This window comes from Condylostylus longicornis, unplaced genomic scaffold (assembly GCF_029603195.1).
Source record: "Condylostylus longicornis isolate FDR11 unplaced genomic scaffold, ASM2960319v2 ptg000100l, whole genome shotgun sequence".
Taxonomy (NCBI): Eukaryota; Metazoa; Arthropoda; class Insecta; order Diptera; family Dolichopodidae; genus Condylostylus; species Condylostylus longicornis.
Genome location: NW_026578068.1, coordinates 860,940 through 879,902, shown reverse-complemented (window position 1 = coordinate 879,902; position 18,963 = coordinate 860,940). Strand labels below are relative to the sequence as shown.

Sequence of the window (18,963 nt, the reverse complement as noted above, 5' to 3'; positions counted from 1 at the left end):
CAGAAGATTAAAACGAAAGAGGCCTTACGATTGGTTATAAATCTTGATTAGACTATATTATGTATATATTATAATAATATGAAATTGATTTGACATGAAACAGATAAAATGTTGAAAAGCAATTGTGTGATTCAGCAAGTATTATTTAATTAGGCTAAGATTACAGAAACAAGCTGATGGTTGGTCATTTTGACCAGTTTTAGCGCTACATATAGATAATAAATCTAAATTAAAAAAAAAAAAAAAATATGTTAAACGTATATGTTAAATAAGATACGATACATTTTAGATACATTTTTATTCAAAGTAGGATATATTTTCTTTCCACTGAGTGGAAACACTACCCTTTGACGTAATTAGAATTTGCTTTATCATGTGTGGCCAGTGGATGCAAGAGAATGTTTTTTAATTTTCAATTACATTTAAACCGTCAGTGTCAAATTTGAATGTTGACTTTTTTTTTAGAAAAGCAGATTTAGAAAAGAAAACATTACCTTCCTATTTCTTTGATTATTTTAGTGAAAGCTTTGCTTTAATATATATTATACAATTAACAATATTGACAATTTTTTATTAACAAAAGGTATAAATAATTTTAAATCAGAGATATTTGAAATGTTTGATAACTTATTTTTTTTCTGTTGCCCGAGTATAGTAATTGATCAATTGCTACTTAATTTTTCTTTTTAAAGCCTTCTATTTATATTTTTCATTAGTGACGTATTTCAATTCTAATTTACTTTCTCATTCGCTCATAAACATACTTACAATTTATAATATGCAAATATGATCAAAGGCATTTGAAGAACTTTGATCTCGAAATCATATAGGAGATAAAACATACATACATGTGTGATTTGCATGTAATCAGTATTATAGTTTGATAAGAAAATACTTATATGAAATTACAATATAAATAACTACACTTATCCACCACGTAGATGATACGCAACAAAATTAAATTTAATTTAATATCCCCATTTGCTGACAATATCAATCAACTAAAGATCCTACCTGTGTTTGCTCTTAATAAAAGTTTTTTTGAAAAAAAAATGTCGTCAGATTCCAAGTTTGATTTGCCGAAGAGATATCAAGGAAGTACCCCAAGTGTATGGTAAAAGTTCTAACAAAAAAAATTTAATCAAAAAAATTTACGATAAATTTTTAGGACTGAATATATAGCTTTAGCACTTAAATATAAACCACTGAACTTAGGTCAAGGATTTCCAGATTTCGCTGCTCCAAAATATGTAACTGACACACTTGCGCAAGTTTCTTGTAGTGAAAACCCTTTGTTGCAGCAATATACTAGAGGCTTTGTAAGTTTGGTTGACATTTTTATTTTTCGATTAAGTCTATAAAACAACTTTTACATTTTTAAGGGCCACCCTAGACTTGTTCAGGCAATTTCTAAATTATACACAAAACTAATTAAAAGAGAAATAAATCCGGAAAAAGAAATTTTAGTTACCTCTGGTGCTTATGAGGCTTTATATTCTGCTATTCAGGGGCATATTGATGAAGGTGATGAGGTAATCATAATTGAACCATTTTTTGATTGTTACGAGCCTATGGTAAGAATGGCTGGCGGCATACCGAGGTTTATCCCATTAGAACCACGTAAATCAAATAAAGAAGAAATGACCTCTGCAGATTGGGTTTTAGATGAAAATAAATTGGAGAGTTTATTTAATAAAAAAACCAAAATGATAATTCTAAATACTCCACATAATCCAGTTGGGAAGGTGTTTCATCAAAAAGAATTAGAAAAAATTGCAAAACTTTGTATCAAATGGAATGTTTTATGCATTTCGGACGAAGTCTACGAATGGCTTGTTTTTGATAACAATAAACATATAAGAATATGTAAGAAAAAGATATTCAAATTGGAAATTTTAATAACAATTGTCCTATGCAGGCACATTTCCTGGCATGTGGGAACGTACAATTACTATTGGATCAGCTGGAAAAACGTTTTCCGTCACTGGTTGGAAAATTGGATGGGCTTATGGTCCTGCAAATTTACTTAGGAATTTACAAATGGTTCACCAAAATTGTGTATATTGTTGCCCAACACCCATTCAAGTAAGAAAATATTTTTTAAAATATTAAACGAAAAAATCATTTTAATATTTTACTACCTATTTACCCACATAATTTACACACATATTTTACAAGGAAACAATAGCTATTGCCTTTGAAAAAGAAATGCAACGAATCGATAGCGAAGAATGTTATTTCAATTCTTTACCTAAAGAACTGGAAGTAAAAAGGAACTATATGGCAAAATTTTTGAAAGATGCTGGATTGAAACCAACAATTCCTGAAGGAGGCTATTTTATGCTAGCAGATTGGTCTGCTTTAGGTACCTAGTAAAATTTGCTTTATCTATACAAAGTTAAAGTACGTTATAATTTTAGAAAATAAAGTGGATCTAAATACAGAAAGTGATAAATATAGAGATTATCGATTTACAAAATATATGACTAAACACATGGGCTTACAGGGAATTCCACCTACTGCATTTTATAGTGAAGAAAATAAACCGCTTGCTGAAAATTATGTCCGTTACTGTTTTATGAAAAAAACGGAAAATCTTGAAAAAGCAGCAGAATTACTTAAAAATTGGAAATAAATGTTGTTATTTTTCTATTAATAGAACATATTTTAGTTATCAACTTTGATTTTGTTATAAATTGAAAGATTTTCTTAAATGCATATACATAGTTATTTGTATGAATTTACTTTATTTAAAATCATGTTTTTTATAGTTAATCAAAATCACGTTTTGTATTCATAAAAAAAGTATTTGGAAATATTTTAAATACTAGATTATACTGTAACTTCGCACTCCTTGCAACCGATATTATGCACCCATATTCCCAAAAATGAGTCTCTTGAAATGGCGAAAAAATCCAAAGTTAATTTTGAAATTTAAGATTGAATGCAGAAAAAATCGTCAAAATTTCGATGTACTTACGTATCATACGTATGTATACACATTATATACCATACACTTTACTAATTTAAGAGCCGTATTAAATTTTTATGTAAAAATTATTTTTCCACAGCATTTTTTATTTTTCGTATTATTAAGAATAACTTTCGAATATGTTTTAAACATTTAATTTTATTTGACTCGTTCTTTGTCAGTATACATATATAAATTTTCTAACCTCAATGTCGTTTCTTTGACTAATTTTTATTGATTACATAAGTGCTTTTAATAAGATTTTAATCTTACTCAATCATTTTTTACATATCATAAACAGATTTTAAAGCTAATTCTGGTTGATCGTAACCCATTTCTTCTGGTGTGAGCACACCTAATTCTGTTAATGTTGGTCGAATCTCATTCAAAAGATATGGATAAATTTCAGCTTTTTTATCCCCACACTTGTCCTTGCAACCTTCAAGCCACCTTACAGCTAAAGCATAATCGTTGACACGACGGGCAGCTTTGAGACCAGCAATAATGATTTTTGGATCTGGTATTAAATCCATTCCTAAGACATCATTCATGCCCCTGCGAATTTCCCATCCATCAATATCTTTTCTATTGAAGTAATCCTCGTAACGTCTATCGAAATCCTCATCACTTTCAGCATGTCCGTGAGATGCTCTAACTGAGTTAACAACAGTGGTGCGAGCTGCATTGAAGCCCAAAGGTCCTCGCATTACCCCTGCTAGTTGTGTAACAGCTGAACGAAACATCTAAAAATTTTTACATTTACTCTTTATATCAACCATACAATATTTTCACATAAAAATGAAATAATTTATTGCAACCTATATATTCTTACATTTATGGGTTTTTATGCAGGTTTTTGCAAAAAAAATATTTGATGCAATAACTTTTATCGACAACTAAAAGTCAGAAAACTAGACAGTATTCTCAGAAAGTGTAAAAGGTAACAGGGATAGACTTATTAATTTAATCAATCAAAATAATCAATTACAGATTTTGACAAGCCAACTAGTGAGAATTATTTAAACTACGAATTTCATATACATACGAAAAAATTGTTTTTTGAGGTTGCGTCAAGATTTTTACATATTACGGAAATATCGCAAAAAATATTGGCGTAAGACAATTTATGAAAAATTAACACTCACAGAATTTTTTGTAATTCAGGTAACTCAGTAAAAAATAATAAACTTTGTCTCGTGAAAGTTATTATTATTTAGTCATTTTGTATTTTTTTTTTTTTCTGTTGTAAAGGGACCCTTTACAACAGTAAACAACAGTGTTTTGTATAATAAAACAAACCTTTTGAAATAAAATTTAAAAGCTGATATATTATATAAAATTATTTATTTTTACAATACTGATATACAAGCAAACTGCACTGCGCCTAATTTTGACTTATTTTTTGATATTCTCATTCGGTGTTGCTAGAAAAAAGAAGGAAATCCGAAAATATTTTGCGTTTTTGTTTATCCAAATAAAAATTATTTTAGCTTTATAATAATAATATACAAGAAAATCTTTAGTTTGATTTTTTTGGTTGGAAGCACAATGTCCGTGTGTCATGAAGAATATGAGATGTGAAACAAATGTACACAAACTAGAATTCTTAAAAACGCTACTTTTAAAAATTATTATATTTAAAAACAGATGTCGCTAAGCATGTTGTTGCTATCTTCACTTCATTAGTTGGAAAAAAATTAAAACCATCATTGCGTTTTTGGGTGTTCTTTCTGCAAAAAAAAATTTAATTCATTCATTTGGAGAACTTTTTAATATTAGATCTAACTTAAAATGTCATCAAACGGAAAGTAAGTTTGTGAATGAAATAAATTAAATAATTTTTAATCATATAATTTGTCTGTTAATATGGTTGTAAAATGTATAAATCAAAGCGCGTGTTGTACATAATTCGGCGTCCATTTTTGTCAAATATCTTTGATAATTTATTTATATATGAATTTAATATTAAATATAAATTGTTTGAAATGTATTAATGAAGTGAGAAGTAATTTTCCTAACTATTTTATAAGCCGGTCTATATTCCAGGAGGACTATCTTTGTCTCTTGGAGACTAGAGTTGCCAGACTATTTTATAGTGCTTCAAAATCTAATAATTTTTTTATTTTTTGGTTTTAGAGTGCCACCATCAATATCATGGGCGCAAAGAAACGATGTGCTATATATAATTGTTAACGTAGAATGTAAGGACGTCGATTACAAGTAAGTTATTCCATTATAAGTAGATACATAAGTTGTAAGGTTATAAATTTTAATCGAATTATGCACTTAATTAATGCTAAATTAAATATTTGCACTTCGGCAATCACGATCCCGGAACCTTTGCAGTTTAAACATAATGCATTTTTGTACCTTACCATTTTAAGTTATAATCTTGTTAATATATACACTTATTTACTATATACTTATAAAATATTCACTTATTTACTATACATATCTAAATGTTAAAATTTTATTAGTCTTAAACAAAACCAAAGAATTAGAAACTCAATCTAGTTACTTGAAACACACAAATAGTTTTCATATTATATTATTAATAATATTGGCCCTTATTATGAAAGAAATGCGTCGTACGATGCACGATATTTCTTATTGCAATACTATTAGAAATATCGTGTATCGTACGATATATTTTTTTCATAATAAGGCCAATTATTTTTAATTTTGGGCGCTTTATAATTGATCAAATATGTTTTTAACACAAGTTCCATGTAATAAATCTCTACTAAATGAGAAATTTTTAACCGGGAAGTAAATGCAATTTAAAATAGTATGTGTGCAGGAAAGTTCAAATGTATAACCGAAGGTGGTAATTTAACTCTGAAATAATATAACGGTAGCTAGCTAAATGAAACTAATGAAGGTCAGTTCATGTATAGGTATACCTTCCTACTTATTTTCCAAGCTTCTTACTATGTACACATTAATACCTAATCATATAAACGATAGATCCATGATTGTAATACATATATGATTTCATAAATTAATTTTTTTTGTTTTTACTCTTAATATAATATTTGTCAATTGAATTAAAAAACGTTGGTATACCCACCTAGAAACCTGCATAACAAATATTTAAGATTGTTAAAAAGGAACTTAATAAGTATGTTGAAATTATTTTCACATGATTAGTAAAATTGAAATGGTACTTAACATAAAATTTAAAAATTCGCTATTTCATTTCTCGTTTTAAATAGTTATAGATAGATGTCTTGTATTAAAAGTTTAGACTTTTCGAACTTTCAAATGTAAAATATAAAAATATATATATAAAAAATCATAAAAAATATATAAATATATATATAAAAAATCATATAAAAATTCATCATGTTGCTTGTATAATTGGATTAGAAATTCAAAACTTTTATGAGCAATTTCTTTTTTGCTATTTTATTTTGAAAGCTTATGTAGAGAACTTTTTCCATCTATTGCACATAAAGTTTTAATTTTTGCTCTTTTTTTTTTATATGTATATGTACAGATTTACAGAAGATAGTATGTTTTTTAAAGGAACTTCTGTAGTTGGTAATATTCAACATGAAGTAACTTTAAACTTCCTTAATAAAATAAACCCAGAAAAAGTAATAACAAAAAACATTAGCAGGTGTTTGGAATTTACCATTTGTAAGGTATTCTAAATAAAAACATATATGCAAAACTTTAGAGATTAAATTTAAATATTATGGATTGTAGAAAGAAACTGGTCCTTACTGGCCGACACTGACAAATGATAAAAAGAAACCTCATTTCTTAAAAGTAGATTTTAATAAATGGGTTGATGAAGGATCTGATTATGATGACAGTAAGTATAAATAATTTTCTTAATAAAATTTAATTTTCATTTCATTTACTACCGTTTTTAGCAACAACGGATTTTTATGACTACCTAAATAATATGAAAACTCCAGATGGTAAACCTAGTTTTCCGGATCTTGGCGATTTTGATGATGATTCAGACGATGAAAATATTCCACAGTTATCAGATTAATATATTAATGAAGAGGAGCAGATTAATAAATAAATATAAAAATTCTTAATACATTTATCATTTAATCAATATTATTAATTTGAATAAAAAACAGAAATTAAGTAATCAACAGAAATTGAAATCATTATGAAGAATCAAGGATATCATAATATGAATGGAAACCAAATGCAAGTTTTAAGTTTTTTTTTTTTAGGGTTAATGCACTTTTATAATTTGATTTCATGATTTTTCTAATGTTTAAAAATTTACAAAAACAACCGAAATATAAATACTGAAGCCGGATTCAGTAAAATTATAAACAATTATTTAATTGAATTTAATATACATACATATATACATGCACAAACGTAATTTACTTATTCATAATTGTGTTGCTCCCATAATTTTAATGTTGAAATCGATCTAATTTGATTTCATTTCATATATGTATAACATTAAAATTTCGATACTTTAGAAATTGTTTTGCAGTATTTAATTTAAAATTTTTGTCAGGCTTGAATTTATACAAGACTCAACAACCTAAATAAATCCATACATAAATGTAGTTTGATATTTTTGACACTTGAATAATGGAGGAAGGTCATAGTGATCATATCAGTTAGGGTGATGGGATATTATTGAAAAGAATTTAATTTTTTATATAATTTCGAATTTTGGTATTTATTTATTGAGAAAATTTCAAGTTTTATGATTAGCAATCTACCACGTCAAGTGATACGACTAATAGAAAATGGGCAAGAAGTTAAATACATACATATGTAAGCTTACTTATCAAGGACTTATGGGGAAAAACCTTATATCCAATTTTGATTAATAAAAACCTACCAAACGGTATATTGAATTTGCATGAAAAATTCGCTTGTATTATATTAATTTAAGAAAGAAACATAATTTAAAAAACACCTTGATTTTAAATTGATACGAAACAAACCGTTAAACTGTAATGTATGTAATTTAAGGTTTTTGAATTATATTTTTGAACCAATTTATCTTATAATCCCGGCAAATATTTAAAGTTTTAGTTTCTTCAGTTATGTGATTAAATTTGAATAGCTGTGTCAAGGTATACTAAGAAAAATGAGTTTTATTATATTAAAAAACCGATTTGGGGAAATAACATTTTATGTACTAATTACGATATTGATATTATAAAATAGCGAAGTTTACATTATAGTGGGTACCAGAGGTGGTTAAGTGTGATACATACAATATTACTTGAAAATCTGCCGCATACACGCGACAAATTAGTACATAATATTTGTCAGCTAATACTATAATTTCAATCAGTACAGTATACACGCAGATCATCAGCTATTACATTTCAAATCAAGTAACGACTTCAAATTAAGTAACTTTTAGACGTAAAGTAGACTTCATTTACTCTTGAAGTGGCTGTATAAGCGTTTCAATTCCTCTTGCCCAACCAATTTTGTAGAGAGGATTTTTAAAATGAACATTTGTGACAGAAAACATTTGTCGAAAGTGATTTTTTTACTAAGTCACAGCAAAATATATGACATATGTATACAGACAATACCAAAGATTATATCTATGATTAAGTCTGATGACTTTTTCATGTCAGACTGAAGATATTTAATAAAGCTCAAATTACATAAGCATTTGGTACAAGGGCTAAAAGCATAATCAAAACAAGCTGATCGAGATAAAATAATAAAACTATACCATTTTAGTTTCAAAATAAGAACAACTTCAAAATGAAAATATTAAAATTTATGTGAGGAATAAGATGTAGAATTATACACAATATTTTATCTTAAAAAATTTTTTTGGCTGGCTGGCTTTTTTATTTTATATTTCTCTATTCATCCTTCTTGGTAAATTTATTGATTTGGGTTTTTTTTTTGATCCTTCATCTAATCATTGATAACAAATGAAAAAACAACCTAAAAAGATAAAGATTTGGTATAAAAAGTGCTAGGGTGTTTTATATTCTCATTATTTGTATTATATTAATATCCTTATACTAAAGGTTTAACAAAATACATTTTAGTATTTTTAGGATTTTAGACAAGGTTTAGGTTAGAATTTAGAAATGTAAAATAGGTGCATTTGAGTAAATTGGAGTTGCCTTTGGATTTCAAGTTCAAATTTTTAAAGAATTATATACAAATCACATCAAATTGTTTTAAAAGGTATCAAACACAAAGTCGGTTGAATAGACCTACTGTTTATTAAAAAAAAAAAATCGTACAGAGACATCTGACGGAATATTACTTAAGAGAATGTAAAGTCAAATATGACGTTTTAAATTTTTGTGTCACTGACTTTTAACAGAAAATTTAAAAAAATGACAATTAATTCCAAACTAAACGGAAACACTTTTGTTTAAAAAGAGAAAAATTGCGACATTTATATTTTCATCTATTCAGGCAGGAAGAAGAAAGTAAAATTTTCATTTCATTTATTCGAAGAAAAAAAAGAAATATTTCAGAAAATATAAAGTTTTAAATATTTTAAAAATTTTGCTGTGAATGTTATAAAACAATTGAAATACAAAAATTTCTGATAAATGTGAAAAGTGTAGCAATAGTTTTTGATTTATATTTTTAAGTTTATTTGCTTTTTCAATTGGTTTTTTTTTTGGGGGATTTTGGATATTGAATTTTATTTAAAAGGAAGGTAAGTGATTGCGCTGTATGTCACTATGTAGATATAGTTATACATTTATATTTAATATTATGAAGTTATTGAGTTTTCCAAAAAAAAGAAAAAATTAAGGAACAACTTGAAAATACAGTAATATTATTTTTAGTTCCATTCCAAGTAAAATATGTACATATATGAATATATTTTGGAAAACCGTTAAAGGGGCGGTGGATTATGCTAAGTATTGAGCGGCAAAAAAATATGAGAATGAACATGAACGTTGTAGCAAATTGTCTAAGTTGAAATAATTTTTCATGTTCTGATTAAGCTTTGAAACAAGTAAATTTGTCTGAAAATTAATTAAAGAAGATTTGTATCGTGTTAGTTTTTAATTAGTTTGTTTATGTCGTTTTATTTGACTTTAAAATACATCAATGACTAATATATGTATAACATGTTTATATACATACATATGTACATATATACATGCATATATGTACACAGTAAGGAGCTACCTACCCTATTAGTATAATATATTCTTTTCATAAGAAACAATTTCAGTAATCTAATTTATTGAAATACGAAAAAAAATTATATTTCAGAATGAAATTTATTAAAATTTATTAATTTTATAATACCTATATGTATGTACAATCAATTTGAAACAATAATTGTCAAACCAAACCCTTTTCTAGAAATAGTATGAAATCAAATAATGCTTTTTGGGTAGTTACCTACCTACCTTTCTACTTACATGCATAATACATACTCGTATGCACATAGATATTATATTATTTAAAACTTACAGTCAGCATTTGATATATTACAATTTCATTATTATAATGTAGTGAAGATAATTTAAAATAAATTGATATATTAAACGTACCTAAATACATCACTACTTGCAAAATTTAATAATTTTAAAATTAAGTAAGTGGGTATACCGCCTACATCAGTAAATATTTAGGCAATTACTTATGTGTATACATATTACGTATTATACGTAAGTATATCTATGTACATATATGTGTTTAAGTAGGTACATTCTAATTTCCATGTACTTTACGTATAGTTATTCTGGATTTTTTTTTGTTTATCTTATAATATGGTAATTTATTAGTTTTATAATATAAATTGAAATTCCCATACCTAATTATGTATGAAAAAGATCCATAATTATAAAAGTGAATCGGGATATTAGTTACCCGATATTATATTAATAATTTTTGTTGAAACTATTTTAAATTTATAGATTTTAAATAAAAATTAACAAAAATGTCGCTGGTAAAGAAATAATTTATGAGAAATTTATCAATTTGTTTGCAATAGATTTAAAGATATTTTGTAAAAGAAACTAATTAATTTTTCTACTTAAATTTTGCATATGAAAAAATAATTTTAGCTAAAATTTGAAATAGGTTTTCTTTCGACCACGAACAGTCCTAAAATGTATTTTGTATTATTGTTTATAAAAGTAGATAGGTTACTTATGTTTCTTTTTATTATTATATTTTTAACACGTTATTATTTTATTATCTACATACCATGTAAAAAGAAAATCGAATTGTAATTGCATTAGAATTTTCGATACATAATCCAAAAGTATTATTAACAGGCAATTAATAGGATATTATTAATCATGGCTATTAAAACTTTTTTTATGTTTCTTATTCATAAAAGTCATCAATTATAATACATAATATGAAATATAATATTTAATATTCATCAATATTAGATTTTAATTTAAACTCTTTTGTTGCAAATTTTTTCACATGTCAGCAATTAGTAGTTTTGTAATTTAGTTTTATAAACAAAAACTCCAAAGTTATAAAGTAAATAGTTATATATATATATATATATATATATATATTAAGGTAAATGCCTACCTAATATGCACATTTGAAGTGTGTAAATTTTCTAAAAATATTATATTTCATAAACATGGGAAGCCAAATTATAAGTAGTTAATTTTGTTTTGAGTTCAAATATATTATAAAATGACAAGAAATTATTTATGTGCATACCTATATAATACAAATTGAAATGGAAATGAAAATAAAGGGGGTATTTTAGTATAATGTCTATTTTTCTATCGATTTTTCTAAATTAAATCAACAATGAATAACAATAATAATAATATTACATGTGTGTACGCTAGTGCTACATATTGCATGAAATAATATTGTTTTTTTAGAAAAAGCTTTTTTTTTTTCAAATATTGATAATTCCATATTAATAACAAAATTGTAAAAATATAATTTCCTTTCTTTTAAATTTTCTATGAAAAATTTATCTAATATGTATTACTACCACAATTATTACTACCACAATTACCTATAGTTACTGACACCCAGTTACATACTATCATCAGTAATAATAATCAGTAAAGTGAACTCAGTTAAAAAAAAAATCCTTTCTCTGTTTTCTTTTAAAGCACGTACTTGTGGTAATTTTATATTTGTATTATTTGTTAAAATAATTTAAAAGTTATTGATCATAAAAATTTGTACGCGTCTTAATAGTACGTGCATAGTACGCGCAAATATTTAATTAATTAAAATAAAAAAACTAAAAAATATTTCAAAAAGGATTTAAAATATTTTAGGTTTTTGTACGAATTTAATAAGTAGGTGTCCACTACAGCAAAAAAAATATGAATAAAACCGCATATTTAAATACTTTTATAAAAGTATTCATATTATATTCTAAATAGTACGGAAAAAATGATTATAATTATATATTATTAATTTATTATGTATTTCCTTTTCATGCATATAAAATTTTTTTAAAAATTACATTTCAATTCAAGTAAATTATGGTATGCAATACAGTAGTGACACTCATAACTATCATTATGTATACTCACATTTGACTAACGATAATTATTGTTTATTGTTGTAAGAGTTCAATGCACTTATGAAAAATATTGAATATGTAGTTAAAAAAAAAAACAAAGAAAAAATGAACAAATTACCTGTTGATTATAATTATGAATTTCATTTTATTTCATTTTTCCAGTATAAATTACTGAGATTGGACATGAAAAAAAAATTTCATTTTCATATTGTTAGAAAAATCTAGCTGAATGACATTGCAATTTTATTAAATTCTGAAATATAAAACATTTCTATTCTTCATTAAATTTCTTAAATATTGTTACTAATTTTCACGTAATACAACTATTACAAAATAGTTCAATTACGTGAAATTTTAAAAACATTTTTTTTAAGATTCATCGCGAAGATTATATTAACATACTCTGTTATAGTTTCTTGCTTCAATTATCTCTTCTCTAAACAATTGAATGATAAGCTTAATATAAATGGTGATATTTTTGTTTAACGTTAATTCAATTTTTCCTTTTTCAACGAAAAATATGTTCGATCCCATGTTTAATTATAAATTATATTATCAATAACAAGTTATTATTAATTTTGTTAAATTTGGAAGAAAAAAAAGTTGTAAATGGAAATATTTCCTTTTTAGAAAATTTTTCAATGAAAATCAACATATTTTTTTTTATTGTACATTTGTATCATTTATATAGGTAAGCATTTATATATATAAAACTTTTAATTTTTACCTGTAAAAATGTTTGTGTAAACGTATATATAATAACAGTAAAGTGCCGATAAATTATATTGTATGAATTAGAATTGCAGAACTACCTACTTGATTAATAATCGAAAGTATTGTTCAAGATAAAAAACATAAAGTGCAATACAAAATTTGAAATGAACAAGCAATATTTAGTGATATTATATGTAACACTTGATCTCTTTTGTTTATATGCATACAATTTATATTAATACGGATACATATTATTTATTCGCAGTGTTCTCTGTTAGTAGCATAACTTGAGGTGTTTGGGGCATTATTGAAAAATATTTCATTTTTCGGTACGGAATTTCAAATTTTGAAATTGATTTTATTATTTGATTTTTTTCTTCTGATTGTAATGTGCTCATTTTTATTAGAAATTTTTATTAGAAAAAAACTAACGATCTCATGCCAATAGAACTGCTAAATCTTTACTGCTAATGTCTACATTCAAAATTATTAAATTTACTATACGCATCTAATGTATTCAATGTTTCAAAATTAATAGTAGTTACTGTATATAACTTTTATTTACATTTATGTTATTAGTTTTACATGTCTCTATATTAAAAAAAAATTTCATCTAAATCTGGTATTGATTCTTTATACGAGTATAAAAAAAAAAAAACAGACTTGAACGTACCATATTTGATATGTAAAATAAAAATGATAATAATGAAAATTGAAAATAAAATGAAAATCAAACAACTGCTCTGGCTGCTACTTTATTTGAATGTAGGCGAATCAAAATATTGATTAAAAAAATACTTCATGATTTATTTTCATTTTTTACTTTTTTTTTTTTTTGTTTTTAGTATTACATTTTATATTTTTGTCATATATTTTTTCTATTTTTCTTTCTCTGCTCTAGTTTCAGTTTTTTGTCTTTATATGCGACTGGCTAAGGGAAAGAGGAAAGAAAATCTAGTCTACGCATAATAGAAAATTTTAGTCTTTTAGTATTCTTTACATTTTAGTACAAATAATAGATGCATTTGAGCGGCTGCCATTCATATTTAGAGTGTTTGTCATTTGAAATCACTTTTAATTATAGTGACATACTGTGTCATTTGCAACAGCTTAATTTTTTTTTTTTTTAAAAGAATAAAAGTAAATTTTAATTGGATCTAAAAATTCTATGTTCTATTTCTCCAGGATAAAAACATTTTTAATTCATTAAAATAAACAAAAATTAGTGATAATTTTATTAATGTAAAAATTAAATTAATTTGAAGAGAAAATTTAAAAAAATTTTATATTCGTCTTGAATACTTTCGATTAAATCCTACGAGTATAAAATAAATTAAAAAAAATTATCAGCTGTTCAAAACAATTGTTTGTGTGTGATTCATAATTTTTGTATTTCCATGAAACAAAAGACAACAAAATTAATTTTAAACCGGTTGATAGTTTCTTATTATTATTCTTTTTAACTATCGTTTTTATCTGATATTCTTATTTTTTTTATGTTGGCTTATAAAATAAATTATGTGCGTAATTTAACAAAAAGTGTTATATTAAAAAATAATTTAAATAATTTGAATTTTAGATATTCAAGCCGTACATATACATACATACTTCATATGTATGAATGCATAACTGGTTATGATAATAATTTGAACCGTTTGGCGTTTTGTTTTGATGTTTATTATATGAAGAAGTTAATGCTTTTTAGATTTAATGATATTGTAGATACTAAAAATTTGTTCAATTTTATGGACTAAAAATAATGTGCTTTATTTATATCAGGGCATAATAAAATTATTTTTCGTGGATTCTTAAATATTTTGTGAGGAAAGCTATAACTTCAACTAATTTTCTTAATTTTAATTTAGTTTATTTATTTTATATTAAATAGAACAATTTTATAATTAAAATATTCAAATGAAAATATTTAGAAATAATTTTTTTTTGTATAATAATTTTGTACATTATAATTTTTCTTGCTTAAGTTGAACTTAGTGCGTAAGTATTAACAAATCACCTTCGATTAATTCTGGTATTTTTAATTTTGTCTTTTGCAATTGGCATTTAAAAAATTTTTACTATATTATGCTTAAGTTTTTATAAGACTTTCTTTTTAAATTTGATTTTTTTTGTAATTTGCTATTAAAGTTGTTCGATTTGGTTTGGCTAAATATACATTTGTATAAAGTTACAAATTATTTCAAAATTTTCAGAAAAAAAAAAATCAAAAAAAATTGTTAAAAATTTTTTTGCTACGCTTCCTTAGTTGCATTGTGGCGTATGGTTTAATTTGTTCAAAATTGTTTGAAATGTTATACCTTGCGTGAAGATATTAATTTAATCCGTATGGACTCTTAAGCCTAAAATATAAATATATGCAGTACTTATAACTGTAATCACGATTTAATAATTGTATTCAAAATGGAAACTGTGTTGCTATAAAGCACAATTAAAACTAATTTAATTTACTTTTTTTTACATTGCATATACATATGTACATATTTATATATGACCATGGCAATTCTCTAAGTAAATACATAATACAAAGTAATTAACGCATAATATAATAAAGTTCACTTGAAGCGTATCACAATATGTTTAAAATAAAATTCATTGTTTAATATGGTTAGTTGTACATTAATTGTTATATATAAAATACATATACAAGTATGAGTGAGAATTAGAATGATATGCGATGTTATTTTTATAAAAATTAAAATATCAACTTTCTTCCTCACAATTAATTTTATGGTCAAATATATATGGCCCATTTTATGGACCGTTTAACTAGCAAATTTCCATTTTGAAAAGTATGATTTTTAAAATTTAAAATTTATTTTAATAAAAGCTTTACAAATTAGAAATAAATATGTTATCAGAATGACTGACTATAAAATTAAATCATAAGTATTAATAAATTTTTTAAATAAAAACTTTTTCAACAATAATTGCAAATTAAATTGCTTTCAAAATTACAAATACATTTATTGCGTTTGAAAACAGTATTTAGTACTATATGTTTTTTACATATACATATTTTAGAATTTAGTTAGAATAGAATAACCAGCAAGCAATCCAAATTCTATAAAAATGCATTTCTAAAATAAACCTTTTTATTTCATGTTATTACTATATCTAAATATTTGATGGTACATATTTATATAATTTTTTTGGACAAGGTCGAAACTCGATATTTTTTCTTGTTTTTCTTTAAACATATTTATTGTAATAATCTGCCTACATTCTGAAACATATATACCTATATACGTAACTAGAGTTTATTTTGCTCGACTATGCATCACAACTTCCGTACAAGCAGTATTTTTTAAATCTGTATGAAAACATTGTTGATATTTGTCTATATGTACTGGAATTTTGTGTGGAAATGTGAGCAGAATTGCTAAAATTGATGTGACTTTGAAAATGCGCCACTGTATTAAAGGCAATTGAAATGAATTTTTATTATTTCTGACCAATAATATGTTGTACTTGTTGTATTGTCCTTAGTACTAAATTAAATATAAATTTAATTTATAGTTTCACTTTACATATAACGACTATAAAAAGAATGGAAATTTTTTAAATACAATAGAAATTTATTATTTTGTGCTGCATTATTTAAAACCCTTAAGAAAACTTATATCTATTAAACTACATATTTTCGAAGTTCAAACATTAATAAAATATTGAAAAATGCAGATTTTTTTTTTCTTTTGAAAAGAAAGGAAAGAACAAATCATTAATTTTATCTATACAATATCTTTTTTCTTTTCTAAAAATTAAATTGTTTCTTTAAATAGATTTCTAAAAATAATAATATTTATCTGCAATGTTTATAATATTATTCGAAAATGGTAAAATATATAGAAGATGAAGACAATATTGTTAATCAATCAATATGATTCTAGTTGAATTTAGAATTTCTTTTGTTATAATATGTAATTTATAAATAATACTGCACAAGATATGAAAAAAAAAATTTATATTAGAGAGTTACGACAAAGAGACAATGGAGACGGGGACGAGGAGAAGAACAAAACAAAAAGTGCGTACATTAATTTTATTTTCTTTTAATTGCATTCTTTTAAAGAAAATTTCCATTCTATTTGCGCAAAAGTTCATTCATTTTATTTATATATATATATATAAATAGATATGCAATTAAGACTGTCTTTTATAATTGGCCAATTAAATTTGTTTTTATAGTAGTTTTAAAATTTAATTAAAAATTTTGCAGTTTTTTTTTATTTTTGGGAAAAAATATCTTTTTTTTTTGTAATTTAATATTGTACTTATAGTATTATTTTATCAAGATGCAGTTCATGTATTCTTATATATTTTAAGTCTTTGATTTGCACCTCAAAAGTGTAAAAATGCTGCAGTAAAAGTACTTATAAAATTTCTAGTATTCAGCTATAAAAAATTCTAATTTATTTTAGTATTTGTTTTGTTTATAAAAAAAATTCTCATATTATTTTTGCTCTATTTTTTCCATAGTCATTTTTCTGTATTCTCAATTTTTCATGTAATAGAATTATATTCAAACTCAAGGTTTGTGAGTATTTTAATTGAGCAATTTTAAAATTTAATAAGTTTAATATTGAGGACTAATAGCCTGAATATATGGGGCAATTGTGATATGACAAATCAGTTGTGAAAATTATTCAAAAGAGAATCTTAAATTTTTAATATGTGATCTTAAAATTGTTTTTAACAAATGTAAATTTATAATTAATTAATATTTAAATTGTGAGAATACTTATTGATAATTTTATTAAAAATCAAAAGAACTACTCGTATTTTGGAATATTTGACCAACTTTGCCAAAAAAATTCGTTAATTTACCAAAATTTTTTCTTCCAATTAATTGTGCGTACTCCATATGTGTACGAGGCTAGATCACACTATTTATTCGCAACTTTATAATATTAATGTTTCAATTTTCTTTGGAAATAATTTTTATTAGTTTTATATTTTATAAGTTTTTCGTTTTTTTTTTTTTTGGAAATTTTATATTAATTTCGATTGGTTTTAGGTTTTGGGAATACAACTTTATCAAACCAATGAAAATTTTATTGCAATTTAAAAACGGAAAACATGAAATAATAAATTTATTTGTGAACAATAAAACTTAAGCTCGCAAAATTGATCTCGTTAATTTTTTGAAAATTATTGATTAAGTATTTATACAAAATAGGAAAAATTAAATATGTCATTAACCTATATATTAAAACATATTGTTGATATGGGCATATTTAAAAAGCAAAAACAAAAAATTGAAAAATAAAAAATGGCAATAATTTTGAAAAATCGTAAAGTTGCCTATATTATGTGAACATATATGTACATTAAATTCATTTAATTTATTTTTAACAGATGACGACCGTGAATTGAATTTTATATTATATCAATTGCGAAAATTCAGTTTTAATTTAAATGTGAATTGTCTTTTGGAAGCATAATAATAAAAAAAAAATATTGCACAATAGACGTCTAGTGTTCTTGAAAAGTACATTTTTGTTTGCCTGCTACAGATAAACGTGCTCAGAATAAAAAAAAAATTGTTTTTGGTGTAGAAGAAATGAAAATTACCAAAAAAATGTATAGGAACATTTGGTTTATATATATACAAATAATTTGAAAAATAAATATTTTGCTTTTCAAATAAAATGAAAGTTTTCGAATGAGAATTGCTTTTGATTGATGTAGTACACAAGTGCAGGTTTTAATCAATCAGAGAAGTCAAATAAATTTTGTCATGATCCTTGTTTTCTAATTTTAAATATAAATTTTATAAAGTTTTTTTTTTTAA

General features: G+C 24.2%; 4 protein-coding genes across 7 annotated transcripts in view; 3 read left to right on the top strand and 1 right to left on the bottom strand.

Annotated features, from left to right (window-relative positions):
* Positions 1 to 455: 455 nt before the first annotated feature.
* Positions 456 to 2,740, top strand: LOC129614026 (kynurenine aminotransferase). Its single transcript, XM_055528395.1, has 7 exons — positions 456 to 583; positions 942 to 1,114; positions 1,169 to 1,319; positions 1,383 to 1,866; positions 1,919 to 2,085; positions 2,179 to 2,365; positions 2,421 to 2,740. The coding sequence occupies exons 2-7, from the start codon at positions 942 to 944 to the stop codon at positions 2,633 to 2,635; spliced, it is 1,377 nt and encodes a 458-aa protein (XP_055384370.1). The 5' UTR covers positions 456 to 583; the 3' UTR covers positions 2,636 to 2,740.
* Positions 2,741 to 3,110: 370 nt separating this feature from the next.
* Positions 3,111 to 3,934, bottom strand: LOC129614030 (cytochrome c oxidase subunit 5A, mitochondrial). Its single transcript, XM_055528399.1, has 2 exons — positions 3,804 to 3,934; positions 3,111 to 3,714 (listed from the first exon to the last, which is right to left on the bottom strand). The coding sequence occupies exon 2, from the start codon at positions 3,712 to 3,714 to the stop codon at positions 3,256 to 3,258; it is 459 nt and encodes a 152-aa protein (XP_055384374.1). The 5' UTR covers positions 3,804 to 3,934; the 3' UTR covers positions 3,111 to 3,255.
* A 692-nt stretch (positions 3,935 to 4,626) lies between these two features.
* Positions 4,627 to 7,315, top strand: LOC129614029 (uncharacterized protein CG16817). The gene is made up of 5 exons (XM_055528398.1): positions 4,627 to 4,779; positions 5,108 to 5,191; positions 6,471 to 6,618; positions 6,683 to 6,791; positions 6,853 to 7,315. Exons 1-5 carry the CDS (start codon positions 4,763 to 4,765, stop codon positions 6,975 to 6,977), a joined length of 483 nt encoding a protein of 160 aa, XP_055384373.1. The 5' UTR covers positions 4,627 to 4,762; the 3' UTR covers positions 6,978 to 7,315.
* Positions 7,316 to 9,372: 2,057 nt separating this feature from the next.
* The window catches only part of LOC129614095 (protein mini spindles), a 33,515-nt gene continuing 23,924 nt past the window's right edge, over positions 9,373 to 18,963 (top strand). For all 4 annotated transcript variants that reach the window (XM_055528490.1, XM_055528489.1, XM_055528491.1 and 1 more), the window contains exon 1: positions 9,373 to 9,617. The gene's annotated coding sequence lies outside the window, so the exon portion shown is untranslated. The remainder of the gene's footprint in view (positions 9,618 to 18,963) is intronic.

Coding starts and splice junctions, on each gene's coding strand:
- LOC129614030 (XM_055528399.1), bottom strand. CDS start 3,714: ATGTTTCGTTCAGCTGTTACACAACTAGCAGGGGTAATGCGAGGACCT.
- LOC129614029 (XM_055528398.1), top strand. Junction 5,192..6,470: donor TGTAAGGACGTCGATTACAA/GTAAGTTATTCC, acceptor GTATATGTACAG/ATTTACAGAAGATAGTATGT. Junction 6,619..6,682: donor TGGAATTTACCATTTGTAAG/GTATTCTAAATA, acceptor TATGGATTGTAG/AAAGAAACTGGTCCTTACTG.
- LOC129614026 (XM_055528395.1), top strand. CDS start 942: ATGATACGCAACAAAATTAAATTTAATTTAATATCCCCATTTGCTGAC. Junction 1,115..1,168: donor GGAAGTACCCCAAGTGTATG/GTAAAAGTTCTA, acceptor ATAAATTTTTAG/GACTGAATATATAGCTTTAG. Junction 1,320..1,382: donor AGCAATATACTAGAGGCTTT/GTAAGTTTGGTT, acceptor TACATTTTTAAG/GGCCACCCTAGACTTGTTCA.